Raw genomic sequence first — 18,185 nt, forward strand, 5'->3', positions numbered from 1 at the left:
TGTGCATACAAATGTTAACCTTGAGGTGTAGCTGTGATTCAGCTTGTCAGCTATCTGAATCGTTTAGAAGAGCGAATGTTACCACATAGCAGTGACCTGTGGATGAATATTTGGGAACTGTAGCCATACGTCAGCAGTTTAAGTATGCAGCGTTTCACATAAGCCATAAAACCAAACAATGTTTAAAAATGACATCATTCTTGTTTTTGTTTCAACCTCAACCCACTGGGTCTTCAACTAAAAAGAGGAACAGAGAGATCGTGCAACAAAGACAAGGCCAACATTGTGAAGTATTAAAGAAAGGATTTTTCTATGTGAATATAGACATGGTACAATTTTCTTGCATTTATGTATGTAATTTACCTTGCCCCATTTTTTACTATTCTCACAAGCCTTATGTGAGACTGCCTGTATTAAGCCTGTATTATTATTATTATTATCATTATTATTACTTGATTTATTTCCTCCTTCTCCACAGAGTAAATGCAGGTGACATCTGGGTATTTCTAAAAAGTAATTTCTTCAAATTTCTGCAAATAATGGTCTTTTAATGGACTTAAAGTTACCTTAGTTTAACCTTTCTTAATAATTATGTTCTTCCTTCTATTTCATTTTTTTTTTCCGGTAGTATTTAGTATGACCAAGGCAGGACTTGAAATTTCATCTTTTGATTACCAGCTAAATCTGGGTGGAAGAGGGAGATATTTGTGAGTTTAATAAATAGGTACAGTTGTCTTGTTTTTTCTTGATTATATATGAGACTATATTTCAACATTTAGCCCAGGCCTCCTTTACAATTGAACACAATTATTAACATAATGGTTATATGTAACCTTGATGTCTAAAAACTTCAACAAAACTTAGTGTGATACAGTCAGAAACTCCAGAACAGCTACTGAGTGAAACTTTGTGTTGTTGAGATTGTTTTGTCACCTTTAGCCCAGTTTAAACCTAAACATCTACACGTCTTTTGACCTGCAAATCATTAAATAACCACTTCCTGAGCAGACAGGTTTACTTAAAAATAACAACAATCACTTATCCCCACCCCTCCACCAATCTCACAAACTAATTTCAATGTACACTCCCAGGAGAAGTGGTGTAATTGGCTGATATTGCATTTTGTTTTCTTGACGTGCTGAATCAGTCAAGAAGGAAAAGGAAAACCTAAATCTCTTACAGCTCCTGTTAACTAGAGGGTGGCGAGTCAAGTGCCTCATCAATCTTATCAAAAACGGCAGTAGACACGGTGTCACTCCAGGTCTCAGACTTTGCATGTTAACAAACCTTTTGCTTAGGGAACAAATGAATATGCAAATAAGTTTAGCTGGAATCAAGTCGGGCTGATTGGCAGTCTTCACGCTTGGGAAGGTCGAGATGAGAATTAGGCTTGTGTGCGGTGGGGGAAACTGCTTGGTTCAATTAGCCGTCACATCCACCTGGTAGGTTTTGACATCACACCCTAGTAATAGTCTAATATACACACACACAAACCTTCAGCCAGAATTAATACTTCACTCTCAGCGCTGCAAACTAACTCTTCAGTACAACTGCCCTCAAGTCCATCAAGACATAGAACACAACCCCCTGCTTCAGCCTTAAACAAGCAACCTCACCCACTGATTACAAAGCCAATCATGCTCTTTTACAATCTAACAGACTCCCATGGTTTCCTGGATACCAACGCACATATAGACTGAACATGAAAAAGCAGGAAAAAGCACCTGCAGCCACACACCAGTCCACCATCCAACTGCTTTCTAAACTGCAGCGCTTGTCCTGTTCAGGAAGCCTATCCCAGCATGCACTAGGCAAGACGTAGGGTACAATCTGGACAGGTCCCCAGTCTATAAAAGGGCTAACACATACACAGGCAAACATATTCACATCTACAGGTAAATTTAGAGTTCTCTTAAAGTAAGTACCCAGTCATCAATCAGCGTCAACTTGTAAAAGCAGCTTCTGAGAAGTCTATAAAGGCGGGCACGTGTGTGTGTGTCTTTTGGGACTAAGTACAGTGGTAAATTCTTAAGTTGAGTGAGGAATTTAGAGGAGAAAATATGAGTAATGTGTTACAGTGCCTTCAGAAAGAACCGGAAATGAAATTTAGAGGCCACGAGTGCATGCAAAGTCAGTATAAAGTCCCGAATGAAGGTAGACAGATGGAGAGTTGGCTTTAGGTGTCATAAACGCATCCAATTAACTTTCATCATTAACAAAAAGATGTTCACAGTTTCATTTTCATAGGAAGACATGAGCAAAAAAAGTGGAAATTAAGTGAAACTGAATGTGTGGTAAAGTGTGACTATACACACACACACCTGCTCAACACACATTCAATACCACATTGTGCGTCACAGGACTCGTTCCATTGGTTGTAATAATAAACATGGACTGAAGAAATTCCAGAGATCAAAATAGCATAAATAGTTAGGGAGGAAGTCACTCTTTTTGTATGTCACAAACTCACTACCTCTTTTGATTTTGCTGTCTGTTTTATGTCATATTTATAATATAATAATAAGGGGGCAGCTGTGGCTCAGGAGGTAGAGCAGGTCGTCCACTAATTGGAAGATCGGTGGTGAATGGGTGAATGTGATTCGTAGTGTAAAAGCGCTTTGAGTGGTCACAGGACTAGAAAGGCGCTATACAAGTACAGTCAATAATCTTTGGATTATTTCATTTCATTAACTGAAGGAGTTCTTTTGCTTAACATTATTAGGAAACACTCCATAAATGTTCATTGTTATGCAGATGATACCCAATTATATTTATCAATGAAGCCTGATGAAATCAATCAGTCAAACAAACTCCAAGCATGCCTTAAGGACATAAAGACCTGGATGACCTGCAATTTTCTACTGCTAAACTCAGATAAAACTGAAGTTATTGTGCTTGGCCCTAAACACCTTAGAAACACATTATCTAATGACTAACTTTAACTCTGGATGGCATTACCCTGGCCTCCAGCACCACCGTAAGGAATCTGGGAGTTATCTTTGATCAGGATATGTCCTTTAACTCCCACATAAATCAAATTTCAAGGGCTGCCTTTTTCACTTACGTAATATCACAAAAATCAGGCACATCCTGCTCCAAAAAGATGCAGAAAAACTAGTCCATGCATTTGTTACTTCTAGGCTGGATTATTGCAATTCCTTATTATCAGGCTGCCCTAACAAGTCTCTAAAGACTCTCCAGCTGGTCCAGAACGCAGCTGCACATGTACTAACAAAAACTAGAAATCACATTTCTCCCATTTTAGCTTCGCTACATTGGCTTCCTATGAAATCTAGAATATAATTTAAAATCCTTCTCCTAACTTACAAAGCCCTTAATGGTCAGGCACCATCATATCTTGAAGCGCTCATAGTACCGTATTATCCCACTAGAACATTGCGCTCCCAGAATGCAGGCTTACTGGTGGTTCCTACAGTCTTTAAAAGTAGAATGGGAGGCAGAGCCTTCAGCTATCAGGCTCCTCTCTTGTGGAACCATCTTCCAGATTCGTTCCGGGGTGCAGACACCCTCTCTATGTTTAAGAGTAGGCTTAAAACTTTCCTTTTTGATAAAGCTTATAGTTAGGGCCGACCAGGCTCGCCTTGGATCAGCCCTTAGTTATGCTGCTATAGGCCTAGACTGCTGAAGGACTTCCCATGATGCACTGAGCTCCATCTGTATGCATTCATGTAACATCAATGCATGTCACTAACTTTGCTTCTTCCCTGGAGTTTTTTGTGCTTTCTCATCTCGCAGGAATCCTGGGATGCAGGCCAAGCCTTTGCGGTTCTTCGCAGTCCTGTTGGCATCTTTCCCTGGCTATTGCTACTTATACTTATTGTTATTATTATGATTGTTGTTATTCTGTAGTACTAACCAGTAACATACTATAATAGCAGTGAAGATCAAATTGTATTAGTCACAGTCTGAACACATGTTCAGGCCCATATTTAGTGACAGTCCTAGCGCAACAGGATGTATTATGCGTCATTCTTTGTTGTGTTACTCCTAGGAAATTTGGCCGATGCACCTGAAATTGACTCAGCTAAGATGTAAGACCTTGGTGATGCTACATTCAGCAGGTCATGAGCCATAACAAAACACCGTTGCCATGGCGACACATCCTTCGCCATGAAATACGATGCTGTTTTTCAGGGACAAGGGATGGGTGTACAGTCACGAAACTTGGCACACATGTCTGGAGTGACACCAGTTAAAATCCTGGATAATCCTCATTTACATAGGCATGGCAATATGGCTCAACAGCGCCCCCTTGAAAATTTCAAAATTGTAGCCCCGCCTTCCAGATTAACGTAGATCATGTCAAGACGCACAAAAAAGCCTCTTGGAGCCATATTGTAAGTCCTACAGGAAAACTGGTCAATTTTCATGTTTTTTTGGCCATTTCGCATACCTTGTATTTTAATGAACTCCTACAGAATTCATCGTAACGACTTCAAAATCAGTGTGTGTCATCTACACTAGTGTATGATCAAAAGTTATCAAAAGATTTAGCTAGCGTTGAAGCATGTGGCCATGACGTGGCGTTGAGTTTTGATGTTTCGCCATGACAGACGAAATTGCTATAACTTTAGTGTAAATGCTGGAATCTACACCAAACTTTACATGTTTGATAAGACTCCCAGCCTGAACACGTCTTCATACCAATATTCAGTCAGTGATGCAAACTGGCTCCATAGCGCCCCCTACGAAATTTCAATGCAGCACCAGCAGCAGGTAAAATAGCGGACAAAGGAAGTGATGTTAACCTCCTTCTTTCATTATCTGAAAACAGCCCGGGTCTGGAGACATCTACATGCCTGTGGCTGAAGCCCTTCGACTGCACCCGACTCGACGTACGCAGGAGCACCAGGGCCCAATCATTGCCGCTTGCAGCTTTAATTTTTATTGATTTTTATATCCTTCAATTTGTTGGCACACTCTCTCTCTACAAACACCAAACAGTGTTTCATATGAATGAATGAATAAGTGATTCAGAGGTTTGGAGTCTGATGTGTTGAAGATGGTAAGACAAGGCTATTTTATCAACAGTTTTCAGCAGGGATGTCCCAATCAAGTTTTTTGTCCCAGATCCTAGTTGTTTAAGACCGGGTGTCTGCTGATACTGAATCCGAGCCAATACTCATATTGTTGAGTAAATGTATCTGACATACTGAAATAATGCAGCTGTAGACTACTAAACTTGGCACACCTTATTTTACACAAACATCTTGATCTAAATACCAAAAGTCCTGTTTCAAAACTATTGAGTTGATCAACTTTAAATATTGATCTGATGAAAGAAAGTTTATTTGTGAGAACGTGACGTGATCTGCTAGAGAGAGGACTTATCACTCTGTTGGAACTACAAACCAGACAAGAGATCATTTTCATTTCTGACCTGATTAACATTAATCTTTATATATAGCACATTTCTTTACAGATAAGCTCAATGCGCTTCACAGAGACATGTGTTTTTACTCAAAATGTGCAACCAAATATAGACCTATTATTTACAATAATAATTTGCAAGCTTTTGTAGTCTTTTTCACAATATCCTATGAGAGTAATGTTATGAAATAAAGAGCTTTAATAAAAGCATCACACACAGCCTGTTTGGTCCTGTATATACATGTATATTGGATCATCATTTCCATTTACCATCTAAACATCCCCAGCTGTCACTAATGGAAAGGCAAACACGCTACTTTTTTTTCCCCAATGTGAATGAAGAGATGTAGCGAGGCCGAGCTAAATCACTCTGCCTTCTGCTTATTACTGGCCTTTTCCTACCTCTCTCCTTTCAATACACATCGAGCCAAACTAAATAGCCTGATGCCTTTTCACACATATGCTAATACTAAATAATCCTGCCAGTATCAGGAGACGGGTAATTGGGTTCCCTCTTCTCTCGCCTCATTTGAGTCCATTTGCTGACAGGATTACAGGCTATTATCCCTCAGGATCCCTTAGGATCTCCTTAGGCCTTCAGATGGCCAAAACACACAAACAAATGGTGTGTGTGTGTGTGTGTGTGTGTGTGTATGTTTGTGTGTGTGTGTCCGTCTCTCTGCCTGAATACTGACTGTCATAGCACAGCTGTGTCATTTCAAGTTATCATCATCTTCTATCATTATTGCTTCTCTGAGGATGCTTCAACATAAGTACAGCATACGCCCCGATCTGCAGCACAAATAGTCCAGGACTTCTGTCCTGCCAAAGCCTCTCAAGGCTGAGAAAGCTTTCCAGTGACTGGACGGTTGATCAGTACACATCAGAGGAGGTAATACATGTATCTGACAGGTAGGGACAGACATATTGCCTAGAATTAAGAATACCTCAGTTTTAATGAGTTGGTTACCAAAGGACATGACATCATGTTTAATAAGTCAAGGAGACAACGGCTCTCCATGCCACAAACGCCCAATTAGGCAAATCCATTGAGGGTCAGGTCACCTAAATTACAGAACACATATGTCTAACAGGTCCACTGACCCTCGTACTGCCTCCTAAATACAATGTAGATTAATGCTGTTTAGTTTAGCGAGTTTGGATACTGAGGATAATCCAGAGACCTCACTGAAGACACATTTCACTTTTCTACCTTTAAAGTTACATTCAAATAGGGCTAAGCAATAATGTCTCATATCATAGTATATGTAATATATATAATGATATAGTATATTTTCTGCCAATTCAATTGAGAAACCACTTATAGATTAACAATCTGAAACAACTAGATAATTAAGGTATTTCATCAGACTCATCTACAATTCCAATACTGCCATGAAGAAGCACTACTTATTAAACACAACATTGTTGTAATGGCCGTATGTAACCAGAGATATTGTGATTTTGGGCTATTTAAATTAATTTGACTTGATTTTATTTTACAGGATAGATAACTCAGTATAAACTCTACAATCTCTAAAAGTTCACTCATGTCCATTGTCCCACAGTATATTTCATCAAATCACCCAGCCTTATTTTCCAATGGAAACTGCTGACAACAAAAGAGAAAAAAGTGAAGTGAAAAACACTAATATATAAGTAAAAAAGATAATTTAAGTTTCAGCATTTATGCAAAATAAGAGAGAACATGGTGCAAAAAGTCTACTTTGATGCCAAATCATTGCAGTTTTTTATAATCTTTGAATCTATATTTGATCATTGATTACTCTATGAAATGTAAGAAAACAGTTAAAAATGCTCAACATTTCCCAAAGCCCAAAGTGACGTCCTAAAATAGCTTGTGTTGTCTGCTCAACTGTCCAACATTATTATCAAAATAACTGATTGATCAAAATAAAAGCTTATCCCAACTTTTGCAATTTTTAAGTGATTCATCTTTTCAGCTCTTTCACAGACCTAAAAGATTCAGACTAACACATCTATAATCAGTATATCTACATCAGATCACACACAGACCCAAACACAGTGTGCCGTACGTGAACTCACCCTCTTGCTGGTGGTTGAGGATCATGTTCTTCAAGGTGTTGCAGTCGATGGTGGGCAGTCCGTTGTCGGTGTAGGCAGACGGCCGGTAGTTGACGTCTGATCTTGACCGGCTGTGTCCCTTCTTGAAGGCAGAGTTGGATGAGGAGTTAGCGGTGTTATTGGTACACTCCTTGGTATGGGCTGCCAGGTCATTGGTGGAGCGTGCTCGGCTCCTCTTGCCATGCCTCAAGCCCATGCCCAGCCCCAACACGCTGAAGTTGTCGGCCCATGCCAGGCCTAAGGGCCCCACCTCCGGCTGCTCTCCAGCCAGGAGGCTCCACACACCGCTGGAGCTCAGTTTCCCCAGTGCGGCACTGGAGACTTCTTGCAACTGCTTTGGCTGCCTGGGAGGCTGGAGGCTCCCTGTCTGAGCTTGGCTCGGACCTTGGCCTTGTATCCCATCCATGCAGTGGATGAAGTCCTCGGTAGCCTCCAGAGCCGGGCTGATATCTCCCACCATGTCAAGTTGCTCAAGGCCCTCCATGGCTGGGCCTTCCCCTGAGCTGAAAATCTCACAACTAGATAGCTTTCCAAAATGGGCACAAAAACCCTGTTAGCAGCATCCACATGTCCAACAAACAAAACTAGCAGTCAGCTGGACAATTGCGAGTCTTTCAGGCATGTGGGCAAGCAAGGAAAGGGTGAAGAAGATCCAAGCAGCCTGCAGGCTTCACGAACTGCTGTCTGAAGCCAAGTCCTGCTCTCTGCCTCAAGACAGGGCCTTCATCCAGGGCTTACAGCCTTCCTTTTCTATGGGATGTCTCTACCTCTTGAGGGGAAAGCTACTGAAGCTTAATGCCAGAGCTAAACAGGACTGTTCAAGGGCTGGAGACAAATTCTTGCGTTTTGGCTCGTCTGTGGCTGTGAAGTCAGTGAAGACTGTTTGTGGCTTCACTGTAACAAAAGGAAAGAGAGAAAGAGGAAACAGTAAAAAGGAAGCATGCCGAACAAATATAAAGAATGGAAACACAGCCACCAGAAAAGGGTAGTTATTCATAGATACATAAAAAATAGACTCATGTTCCAAATGATTTCTTAAAGTAAAAATAAAGGCTTTGAAAAGATAAAAGTTAAAAGATTTTGAAGTCTTGTCTGACAACTTGAAGCATCCTGCTACTGTACCTGCCCACCTACAGTCCCCTCATCAAACTGAGACCAGAGCTTCACAGATTCCTCCTCAGCAGCAGCAGCAGCAGCATCATCCTCTCTCACATGTCCTGATGAAATAATACTGGACTTCCTCCTCAGCTGCTTATCACTGGACTGGGCAGGCAGAGAGGAAGCAGGCCAGGGGTGGGGTTGCCATCCATCTGCCTGACCGCCTGTCTCTTCTTATTCCCTCCACTCCTCTGTCTCTCTCTCTCTCTATATGTCTTTCTTTCTCATATGTGCTCTCTCCCTCTCATTGATTTTCTTCTCCTCCACAGCTCAGGCTCTTTTACTTTTCCCCGCATATGAATTTTTTAAAAGGCCATTACATCACTGTAATCCAATTTCTAGTAGAGCCGGGCGATATATTGAATATTTACGATTTATCCATGATCATTTGTTGACGATACAAAAGAGGATATTAGCGTAGATGTCCCAGTGATGTTTATGTTTTGTTTGGGGACTTGGGGACAAGGCTAGCAGCTTTTCTGACACATCCATGGTTAATGTGTCTCCATCACTAACACTCACTAGTTTACATTTTAAATGAACACACAGTATGACCCTGTATGTACTCATGAGGCTGTATACGCATTTTACCATGACATCATCTTCCTACAGATACAGCTCTGATCTTACTGAGCAAGTCATCAAGATGAATTAGTCATTGAGCTTCCCACTGAACACCCGTTGACTCACACATGCTGTCAAGCCATTACCGTCAACTATGCATAAGCACATTAGAATAATTAGTAAAAGTCCACTCATATCAAAACCCAAGTACAAATCTCTTTATCTTCAATAGACAACTTTTGAAAAAAATGTCTAAAATCTGACCTGGAGTCTGTGGTCACCATGAGGAAAACAGCTGAATGAACGAAACTCAACAAATCAAATACTTACACCAACAAAATATCAAATTGTTTAATTTTACTAAAATCTAAATACATCCAACTCTCACCACCATTGCCCTAAATGTGTACATCCCAAAGGTTATATCTGCTTTAGCCTGATAATTAGATTGAATTACTATTTATTTTTATTTTATTTTTTCCCTGCTTTATTTGAATGTACAGTTTTTGAATCCCTGAACAGAATCTGAGATGTTGGCAGCAATTCAGAGGTCTGGAACCAGGCTCCATCTACTTGGGGTTTTGCACAGATTTATAAAATTAACAAAATTCATTTTTTTGAATTTAACAAAAATATTTTATCTGGTCCTTTATGTGAAAGCTTTACGGCACCTTCTATCAAACTTGAATAAAGCATTATTCTTTTTTAGGAAGTCAGACAGGTACAGTTTAAAAAGAAGTATGTGTTGTTTGGTTAGAGCCTGAATTAGCCACAACAAATTCATCATATACATTTAACACCACTCTGATGTCATACTCAGGTTGTAGCAACATGTTTGGAATTTTATTCACAATTTACTATTATAGTAATTCTGTCTATTACATAATAAAAGCTCATAACTCTGCGATTCAAATACAGAAAACATGAGCACAGTGTGCAATGTGAGGTTCTCTTGTGGTTGCTGACTCAGGTCTTTGTCCACCAAAACAACACAGTCAGAGAGCAGCTTTTTTGTGTGTGTTTGTCCTGTAAATGCAGCACCTTTTGTTTTTACTCTTTTACTTTATCCAAATGAAAACTCACATCTATAATTACCTTTTTATGCACCCATACACTTCAGATGCTTTTTAAAATGTTTTTATACTTTGGTCCTAAGAGGAATTGTTCGTCACTCAGCTGTTACACTTAACATGATAAACATGATATTGAATGTTGATATACAGGTTAATTACATCTTCAATTCAAAGTGAGAACTTACATCATGGAGACTGAATATAACTATTGCCTGTTAGCTTAACTCGTCCTTTTAATACACAATGTTACCAAAGTTTATTCTGACTAGAAGCAGTCAGAAATAAAACAAACCCGACTGAAGCCTCAGTACAGTCGTTTACAGTGTGTGTCTGTGTGTGTCAGCAGTAAACACTGGCAGAGGTGAAGCCACGGTCAGCCTACTGCTTAGCTACCGTGACTTGCTACGTGAGCTAGCTCGCTAATACATCTTATTATCACGACACTTCTACATAAATATTAGAAATGGATGAATCATTCAGAGGGTTGGCTGACAAAATGCTGAGAAAGGCTGAGAAAGGCCTCTTCTGTTCCCAGCTGATGTGATGGGAGCCGGGGTGCTAGTTAGCTGGAAGCTAACGGCTACCCTCTCTCCATCCGTGAGCAATGTCACTCCAGTAGAGGATAAAACTGCTCACTCACTCACATCATGAGCATTACGTCTCCGTGGAGCTTTACTGGTATTGTGTTGGGATAAAGCCGGGGCCAAGCAGGAGATATAGAACATAAATCGGGACTCACCTTACTGTGTTTACCATTATGTCATTTGCTAGTCCGTCAGCGATAAAGTCCTCCGACAGCAACAGGACGAAGGTTCCGTGTAACGGTTTTGCACTGTAACGTCACACAGTACTGCATGTAGTATGCACAATGTTAGTTACTAATTACATGCACCAAACACGGTTCAGTACTTTATAGATGTTATTAAGGGCAAAACTACAGACATAAAATCATATTTTACGAAATAAATGTTTATGGATAATTATAGAAAATAGCATGAATTAACCAATAAATGGTGAGATAGTTCAGCAAATTATTCAAACTCAACTCAGGGCTTCTTTTTTTTCATTTATACGGGAACTAGATCCCATATATAGCTTCCACGTTAATCTTTTGCCCTGAAAATACCTCCCTAAAATAGGAGGAGAAAAAAACAAATCAGGAAATATATTCTTTTAAAAACATGATGCAATAAAAATAATAATAATAAAAGGCACACGTGACAAACAAGAGAATACATAGCTATGATGGTGAGGAAAATTTGTACAGTCATCACCATCACTGTCTCAATCAATGCATGACTATTGAATGTAATTTCATCATTCTACTATTACTTCTAATACTGGAGTTTGGCTTTATTGCTCTGTAGAAATTTTTATTCGAAAATCTTTTGGCAAACGTTTATTTTCATCTCATCTTTCTCATTAAACCCTCATGACATGTTGGAAATATGCTAAGCCATTACTGTGTTGTTATTTATATTCTTCATTTCATTGCTACCTGTAGTTGCAATGATGGAAGAGCTACACAGGGATAAAAACATGTGCCTCATTTGATCCTTTTTTTTACATTTACTCATTCTCTGTTCCCCACTTGTGTTACACATAGGTCATTTTCATTATTTTCACTCTCATGAAATGGGATAAAAATCCCTAAATGGCATCATCAGTACCTTGAGTGATAGCAGGGGGGTGGTGCATTTATTTAGTCTCACAAAGAAAGCTCGTGACACACATCTACACATGAATCTGACCAAGATGGGAAGAGGACTGGAGAGTGGAGGAAAAGCAGAGATGGAGAATAGTTTTCCCCTTAATGGACTGCTTGAAGCTTTCCCTGCACCCAACCAGTCTACTTTGTGGTAATATCATAATTTGTTTGGTAATATGCACCAATAAAGCACAATTAAAACTGAAATGGTGAGGACTTAAGGTCGGCCCTGCTTTTTACCCAGTCTATAGGCCTTACAGAGGAGCCTGTGTCAAAGTTTAATATGTTTAATATTTCAACAGGCTTTATGTTGAAACTGTGCTTACACTGTGCATAAATTATCCATAAAGTGTTTCAAGTGTGACAAATTAACACATAGACACAACAAACAGTAATTATGGGGAGGAACATGCATATTTTGCCCCAGAGCCCCCTGGTGGGTTAATCCTGCTCTTGTCTTGGAAAATTAAATGAAACAATAAGATGTATAGGATGTAATTATTTAATACTATAACACTAATTGTTAAACAATATTATTGCTTCAAACTGATAAATAGTGCATAATTATAGTCTGAAATCATGTTTGAGGTATAATGAATTTGTTCAGAATAATATTCTGAAGAAAACACTGGAAAAATGTAATTTTCTGGATGTTTTGTAGGAAAAAAGGTATATTTGATGATTCCAAATATCACCACAAGTTACTGATTACCAGTGGCTCCAATTCAAGAAATATCATTAGAAGCTTTCAAAAGCCCATTTGAGGAAACCCCAGTTGTACCCCCTCCTTCTCTTCCTTTCTCTGAATGGTCTTTGTCTGGATTTGTTTAAAAAGTTCTCCTCAGTGAAAGAGAGGAGGGCCAGGACAGCCTAATGGGCTCTACTATGTTACTCTCTCTGCACCATTGTTGCAGGATAATAGTCCTACATGTCTCAGATATAAATTGATCCATACTGAGCCAAACACACAGGACTCTCCCTGTCACCTGGCTCACAAAGCTTTCTTTACTGATATTTTCACCTTTGAGGACTGTCAGCATTTTATTCAGTGTGCCATCAAATGTTTCTGTTTTTCCTTGAATTTGGACAAATCATTTTCTGCTGTAAGTCAGTAAGAAACATTTTGTTCTTTTTAAGGAAAATTGTATTAAATTCAGCCCTTTTGTTTCCCATTTCCTTTCAGTTTTTTGCATTTTAATACATCATAATTGTACATAAAAAGGCAAGAATTTAGGTCCACTGTCTTTAACAATATAGCTGTCTGAGCTTTATAAACCCTTTTAGGCTATGTGTATGTGCCTCATTGTGGGGATGGATGCCACAAATAAGCATCAACTTTAGAAATAAGACCATCTTTGTCCACAAGGCTTCATCATTTTCCATTAAACAGTCCCTTCCCTTGACTCATATACTCAGTCTCTCTCTGTCCTGTCAGTCTTGCCTATTTCCTTCTTTATTTTGATCACAGCATCTCCTAGTGATGACTAAATTATGATTAGATGTGCAGTGCTTTCATCTGTCTAGTGTGTTGTCTAATTCTGCCCCCCCTCCCTCCCCCCTCAACCCTCTCAAACCGCCACCCCGACCCCCCAAACACACACAACACAATAGCTGTCTACCTCGACTCACTCACCCGCTATTGAAGAGCAGAGTGGCTGCTTGGTCCCCATGGAAACACTGCGCGTGTATGTGTGTGTCCAGTAAATGTTTCTCCCTCACTCAGATTAAGTTGGACATGCACACACACAAAAACGCAGGCTAATGTTTTAATATGCAAATAATCTGCTTTCTTTTAATGCATCCTGTGTACTGCTGCATTATAAATGTTTATATGAACTGAGGGGGTTAAGATGGCGAGTACTTGTAACACGATACAGCGAAGCTTAAAGCCACAGATGTGTTTGTTCATGAGAAAGAACGTGCAGGAGTAAGTGCTGCCGTTATTAAGGAAAGCATTGCTCATTACACACAAAAAAAGCAAAAAACTTGGATGGATGGAAACTGCAAACTTTTCTAGTCTTTGGTCTTATTCTCATTCAAAAAGCCTCAACTTCTCTCTAGAAATAGTAAGTCAATATTTTTTTCAACGAGTCATTATGGTCTCAATCTCTAAATTCAGTCCCTCTAATAAGTGTGCCGGTGGACATTTTGGAAATTATTGCTCTGTTAATAAGATTTGAAGACTTATAGCAGCTTTGATGTCTGCTGTGTGGGTGTTGATTGACAGCTGTGATTGACAGTTGGCTCACCCGCTGATCTCCCCGCACTGAGTCAGACTATTGTAACAATATTTCACTAAGTTTAATGTTATTTGATAATACCTTCCCTGTTAGCACAATTTAGCTAAAGTAACTAATATTTGCCCAAGTGCACAGCACTAAATGTTCCCAGTAAGCTAGCTTTAGCTTGGGTACAAGGCAGCAGGGTGTGTCTCCAGAGCGTGAAAGGCAACACCCTGCACTCCTTATTTGGAAGGTCCTGGCTCCAAACGGAAAAGATGGCGGCAACCATAAGCAGCAACCCTTTGCTTCAAACAAACTCCAACACAAACAAACGGGTGATGTCACACCTCGCTACGTCCATCTTTATATACAGTCTATGGTTCAAACCTATAGTTGGTTTGCTCTGGTCTGAATCAGTGGTTGAGTTGGTACACTGGTTGCGTTTTGTTCGTGGTTCAGATTCCCTTGACACAGAAAAAATTAAAGCAAACTAAAATGCATCACTAAAGTCATGAAAGAACATTCACTCCACTCATTGGTTAGTTGTGTCTGGGTCGGGAGCAAGAATGTTAAAACAGGAAGAAGTCCCAGATATCAAGAAGGCAACTTACTTCCTTGTTAGTCAACGTCAGTCCTCAATTCATTCATGCTAGCTCCTGGCTATGAGAACCGTTTAGCTCAAACTTACAGGGTACGTCTTTTAGTCGGGTCAGATCGAGTTTGATCATGCTCCGCAAACAAACCGCACCAGAATTAGTTTGAAAACCAGATCGAGATCACTTCCTCTAAAGGGTTTTGGTATGGTTGTTTGGTCCACACCTGCTGTGTTCAGATATGCCCAAATGAATTTACCAAGGAGGAAACAAACCAGAGTCTGATTCAACTGGACTAAATAATGCAGGTTTGAAAACCACCTAAATCAAAAGAATATATATCATCTGTAAGATGGCCATTTTGTGAAATCTCAGGCTAAGCTTGTAAGGCTCAGCACTACAATGAGAAACCTGGCTGAACTTTCCAAAATATACAACAAATGCATTCCAGAGAGAAAAAAACTGTATGCTCAGTCTAAAAAATGTAAGTCATCTATAGGAGTAAATGTCTATGAAGTTTCATATTTTATTAAAAACTCATTGCTGATCTGTAATCAACAAGCCTTTGCCATTTTCTCCTCAGTTTCTGTTAGTGGAGACATTCAGAGCCGCTCACCACCAGAGGAACCACTGTCACAGACACAAACATGTTCCCCACTTTCACAACAAATGCATCACATTTAGAAATAAATTCAAAATAAATAGAACACGAGCAAATTAAGAAACATATTCACCAATTTGACAACACATAAAGGAAATGCACTGTCAAGGCTTACAGAAATGCGGCACTTCATCATCACCATCATCACTCTATTTATTTAAAACCTTGGAAAAACACATTGAGGGACAACCAACAACACAGCGTCCAACCCAACAGAAGGTTCCAGGGCACACTAACACTAATGAACATGATAGTAATCAGTAAAAGGCTAGCACTAGCAGGTGTACAGATAATACAGTCAATAATATTGGAATCACACCATCATTTGCTAATTTCAAACACTGAGGTCAATCTATTCATTCATTTTTAGGGTCTGCTGAAAACTTCCATGTTGTTGTATGAGATTTGCAGATCCAAATGCTGCATATTTCAATGTGATGAAGATGTTTCCTTCAATTGCTTGTGTTTATCTATTTGCAGGAGATTTATTAAAGTCTCACTCCACTCAAAAATATGTATATAATTTTCTTGTTCGAAGTTTGATCTTCGCTGTGCAGAGTAAAAAAGACTTTTCACAAGTGTTTTCACATTAATCTGCTGAAGACGGAAAGTTTCTCTATGCTAATTTGAAATCTGAATTTAAGGCGTGTACTCACAAGCATGATGTGACAGCTAGTTTGGAGCCAATCATGGGCAAGTTTACAACTGACACAAGTGTGATATGGAAACTTGAAGCCTCCAATGCAAGTAACACTTTGAGTTTCACTTTGAATGAAAGGTGCAGTACAAATTAAATGTATTGTTTCATTTTCTGTTATTATTACACACTGAGAATTGGCTTTACAGTGAAGTAGGAGACATCTTGTGTCCAGAAGTTAAACTTTTGAAATGAATCATATTTGCATATTTATAGATTCTCGAATTTTTAATGAAGGAAAAAGAAATATAATTTTAAGGATTTTAACGAGATAATTTAACTTTTTTCTGAAAAAACCATATCAGACACAAGTTATTATTCAAAGTACTGTATTAACAAAGCACTGTCATAAACAAAGCCAAGAAGAATCTTTGGATTGTTATACTTGTTCAGCCTGAGGTGAAGCTAAGGCTGAAAACAGCCAGACCAGGACCAGGCAAGTCAGACTCATATAAACCTGTTGTAAAAAAGTAAGCCTTGCTTAACTGGTAATCATGTTTCATGAAACACTCCTCTGTATTGTGTGTTGGCCTATTATATGATGATAGATGACTGTGAGGGACAGAAAAAGAGATTTAGATGATTTGGTGTGGTGTGGTTTCAGTGTGGAGCAGAGCTTTTACAAAATGATCTGACGAGTGACGTGTGGATGAACACCATTTGACAGGTAAACAGCATTTTCAGATTTATCTGGATTAGTGTGGACATGTGTGCGTGTGTGTTTGTGGTTCATTGCACAAATACCAATCTGTGTGTGTGTGTGTGTGTGTGTGTGTGTTTGTGCGTGTGTATGTGTGACATCAGCCCTGGAACCACACGTCTCATTCACACCTAATGATCGCAGCCTCTCACTGGCAGCCTCTCTCCTCCCCGACCAAATCCAATTACTGGGGACAATAGAAACCGGCTCCAGGCTCAGGACTCCATCAGCTCCTCTGTGCTCCTGCTCCCTGCTCCGAGACTCCTGCTGGAACCCTAATCATGTCGAGGGTCCACAAGGGCCACAAAGTACACCCACAGATACAAGTACAAAGAGGAACACAAATACAAACACATATCAAACACAAATAAAACACACAAAGTACAACAACAGTGAAAAAAAGAATACAAGCAAATATGAATAAGAACAAACAACATAAGTCAAGTTAAGTCAAGTCAATTTTTTTTTGTATAGCCTAATATCACAAATCACAAATTTGCCTCAGAGTGCTTTACAGTCTGTACAGCAATACATCATCCTCTATCCTTAGACCCTCGATTTGAATAAGAAAAAAGTCCCTTGAAAATGGAAAAAGGGGAAGGACAAGAGCAACAGACAAGGGATGCCTCTCCCAGGATGGACAGATGTGCAATAGATGTTGTGTGTGCAGAATAGAATACAGATTACAGAATACAGCACTGAATAAGACAACAAAATTATAATGGATTTATAATATATATATATGAAGAATGTAATGAAGAGGAAACCAAATAGCTGCAAGGTGCCACCAGAACAGAATAGGATCTGGGCCATGCGACAGACTACACATGCACACAGGGGAGACTCACATCACTCCATTCACATATATGAGCGAAGAGACAGGAAAAGACTTTAGGGATAAAGACATCATTCAGAGAGAGAGACAGAGACATGAGGTGAGGCAGAACTCCTGCTTGCCTGATATCAAACAGAACTAACAACTTGTTACACTCCATTTCCATCTTTAGTCTTATTGCCTCCACTCTAACCGAATTCCCTGAGGGAGAGGGATTCGATTTGGTCACCACTAAATGCTGGTGGTGACATGGTGGGTAATGTACTGCCAGTTGGGCGGTGCTTGGTTTTGGCTCGTCTGTTTTGGCAGCTGTGTCACAAACTTTCTCACATTACAGCTAAACAGTACACTAAAATACTGTATGGTCCTGAAAACATTTGAGACAAGAAATAGGCAACGCAGTAACAGAATCTTGATTCATATTTGATCAGCACTGCCTAGTTTACTCCTCCTTGGTTCCGGCGCACATCTTGACAA

The 18,185-nt window shown here is 39.6% G+C and overlaps 1 protein-coding gene across 2 annotated transcripts in view; it reads right to left on the reverse strand.

Annotated features, from left to right (window-relative positions):
* Window positions 1-11,109, reverse strand: part of plekhm3 (pleckstrin homology domain containing, family M, member 3) — a 48,673-nt gene extending 37,564 nt beyond the window's left edge. Inside the window, exons 1-2 of one of the 2 annotated variants that reach the window (XM_067604476.1) lie at window positions 11,032-11,109; window positions 7,459-8,391 (exon numbers count right to left, since the gene is read on the reverse strand). In XM_067604476.1, coding sequence (XP_067460577.1) covers window positions 7,459-7,981 — 523 coding nt within the window. In that variant the 5' untranslated portion in view covers window positions 7,982-8,391; window positions 11,032-11,109. Of the gene's footprint in view, window positions 1-7,458; window positions 8,392-8,619; window positions 11,007-11,031 lie in introns of those variants that run through there. The other variant, XM_067604477.1, reaches the window with a different exon arrangement.
* Window positions 11,110-18,185: the final 7,076 nt, after the last annotated feature.

The sequence above is a fragment of the Thunnus thynnus genome, chromosome 11, assembly GCF_963924715.1.
Source record: "Thunnus thynnus chromosome 11, fThuThy2.1, whole genome shotgun sequence".
Classification (NCBI taxonomy): domain Eukaryota; kingdom Metazoa; phylum Chordata; class Actinopteri; order Scombriformes; family Scombridae; genus Thunnus; species Thunnus thynnus.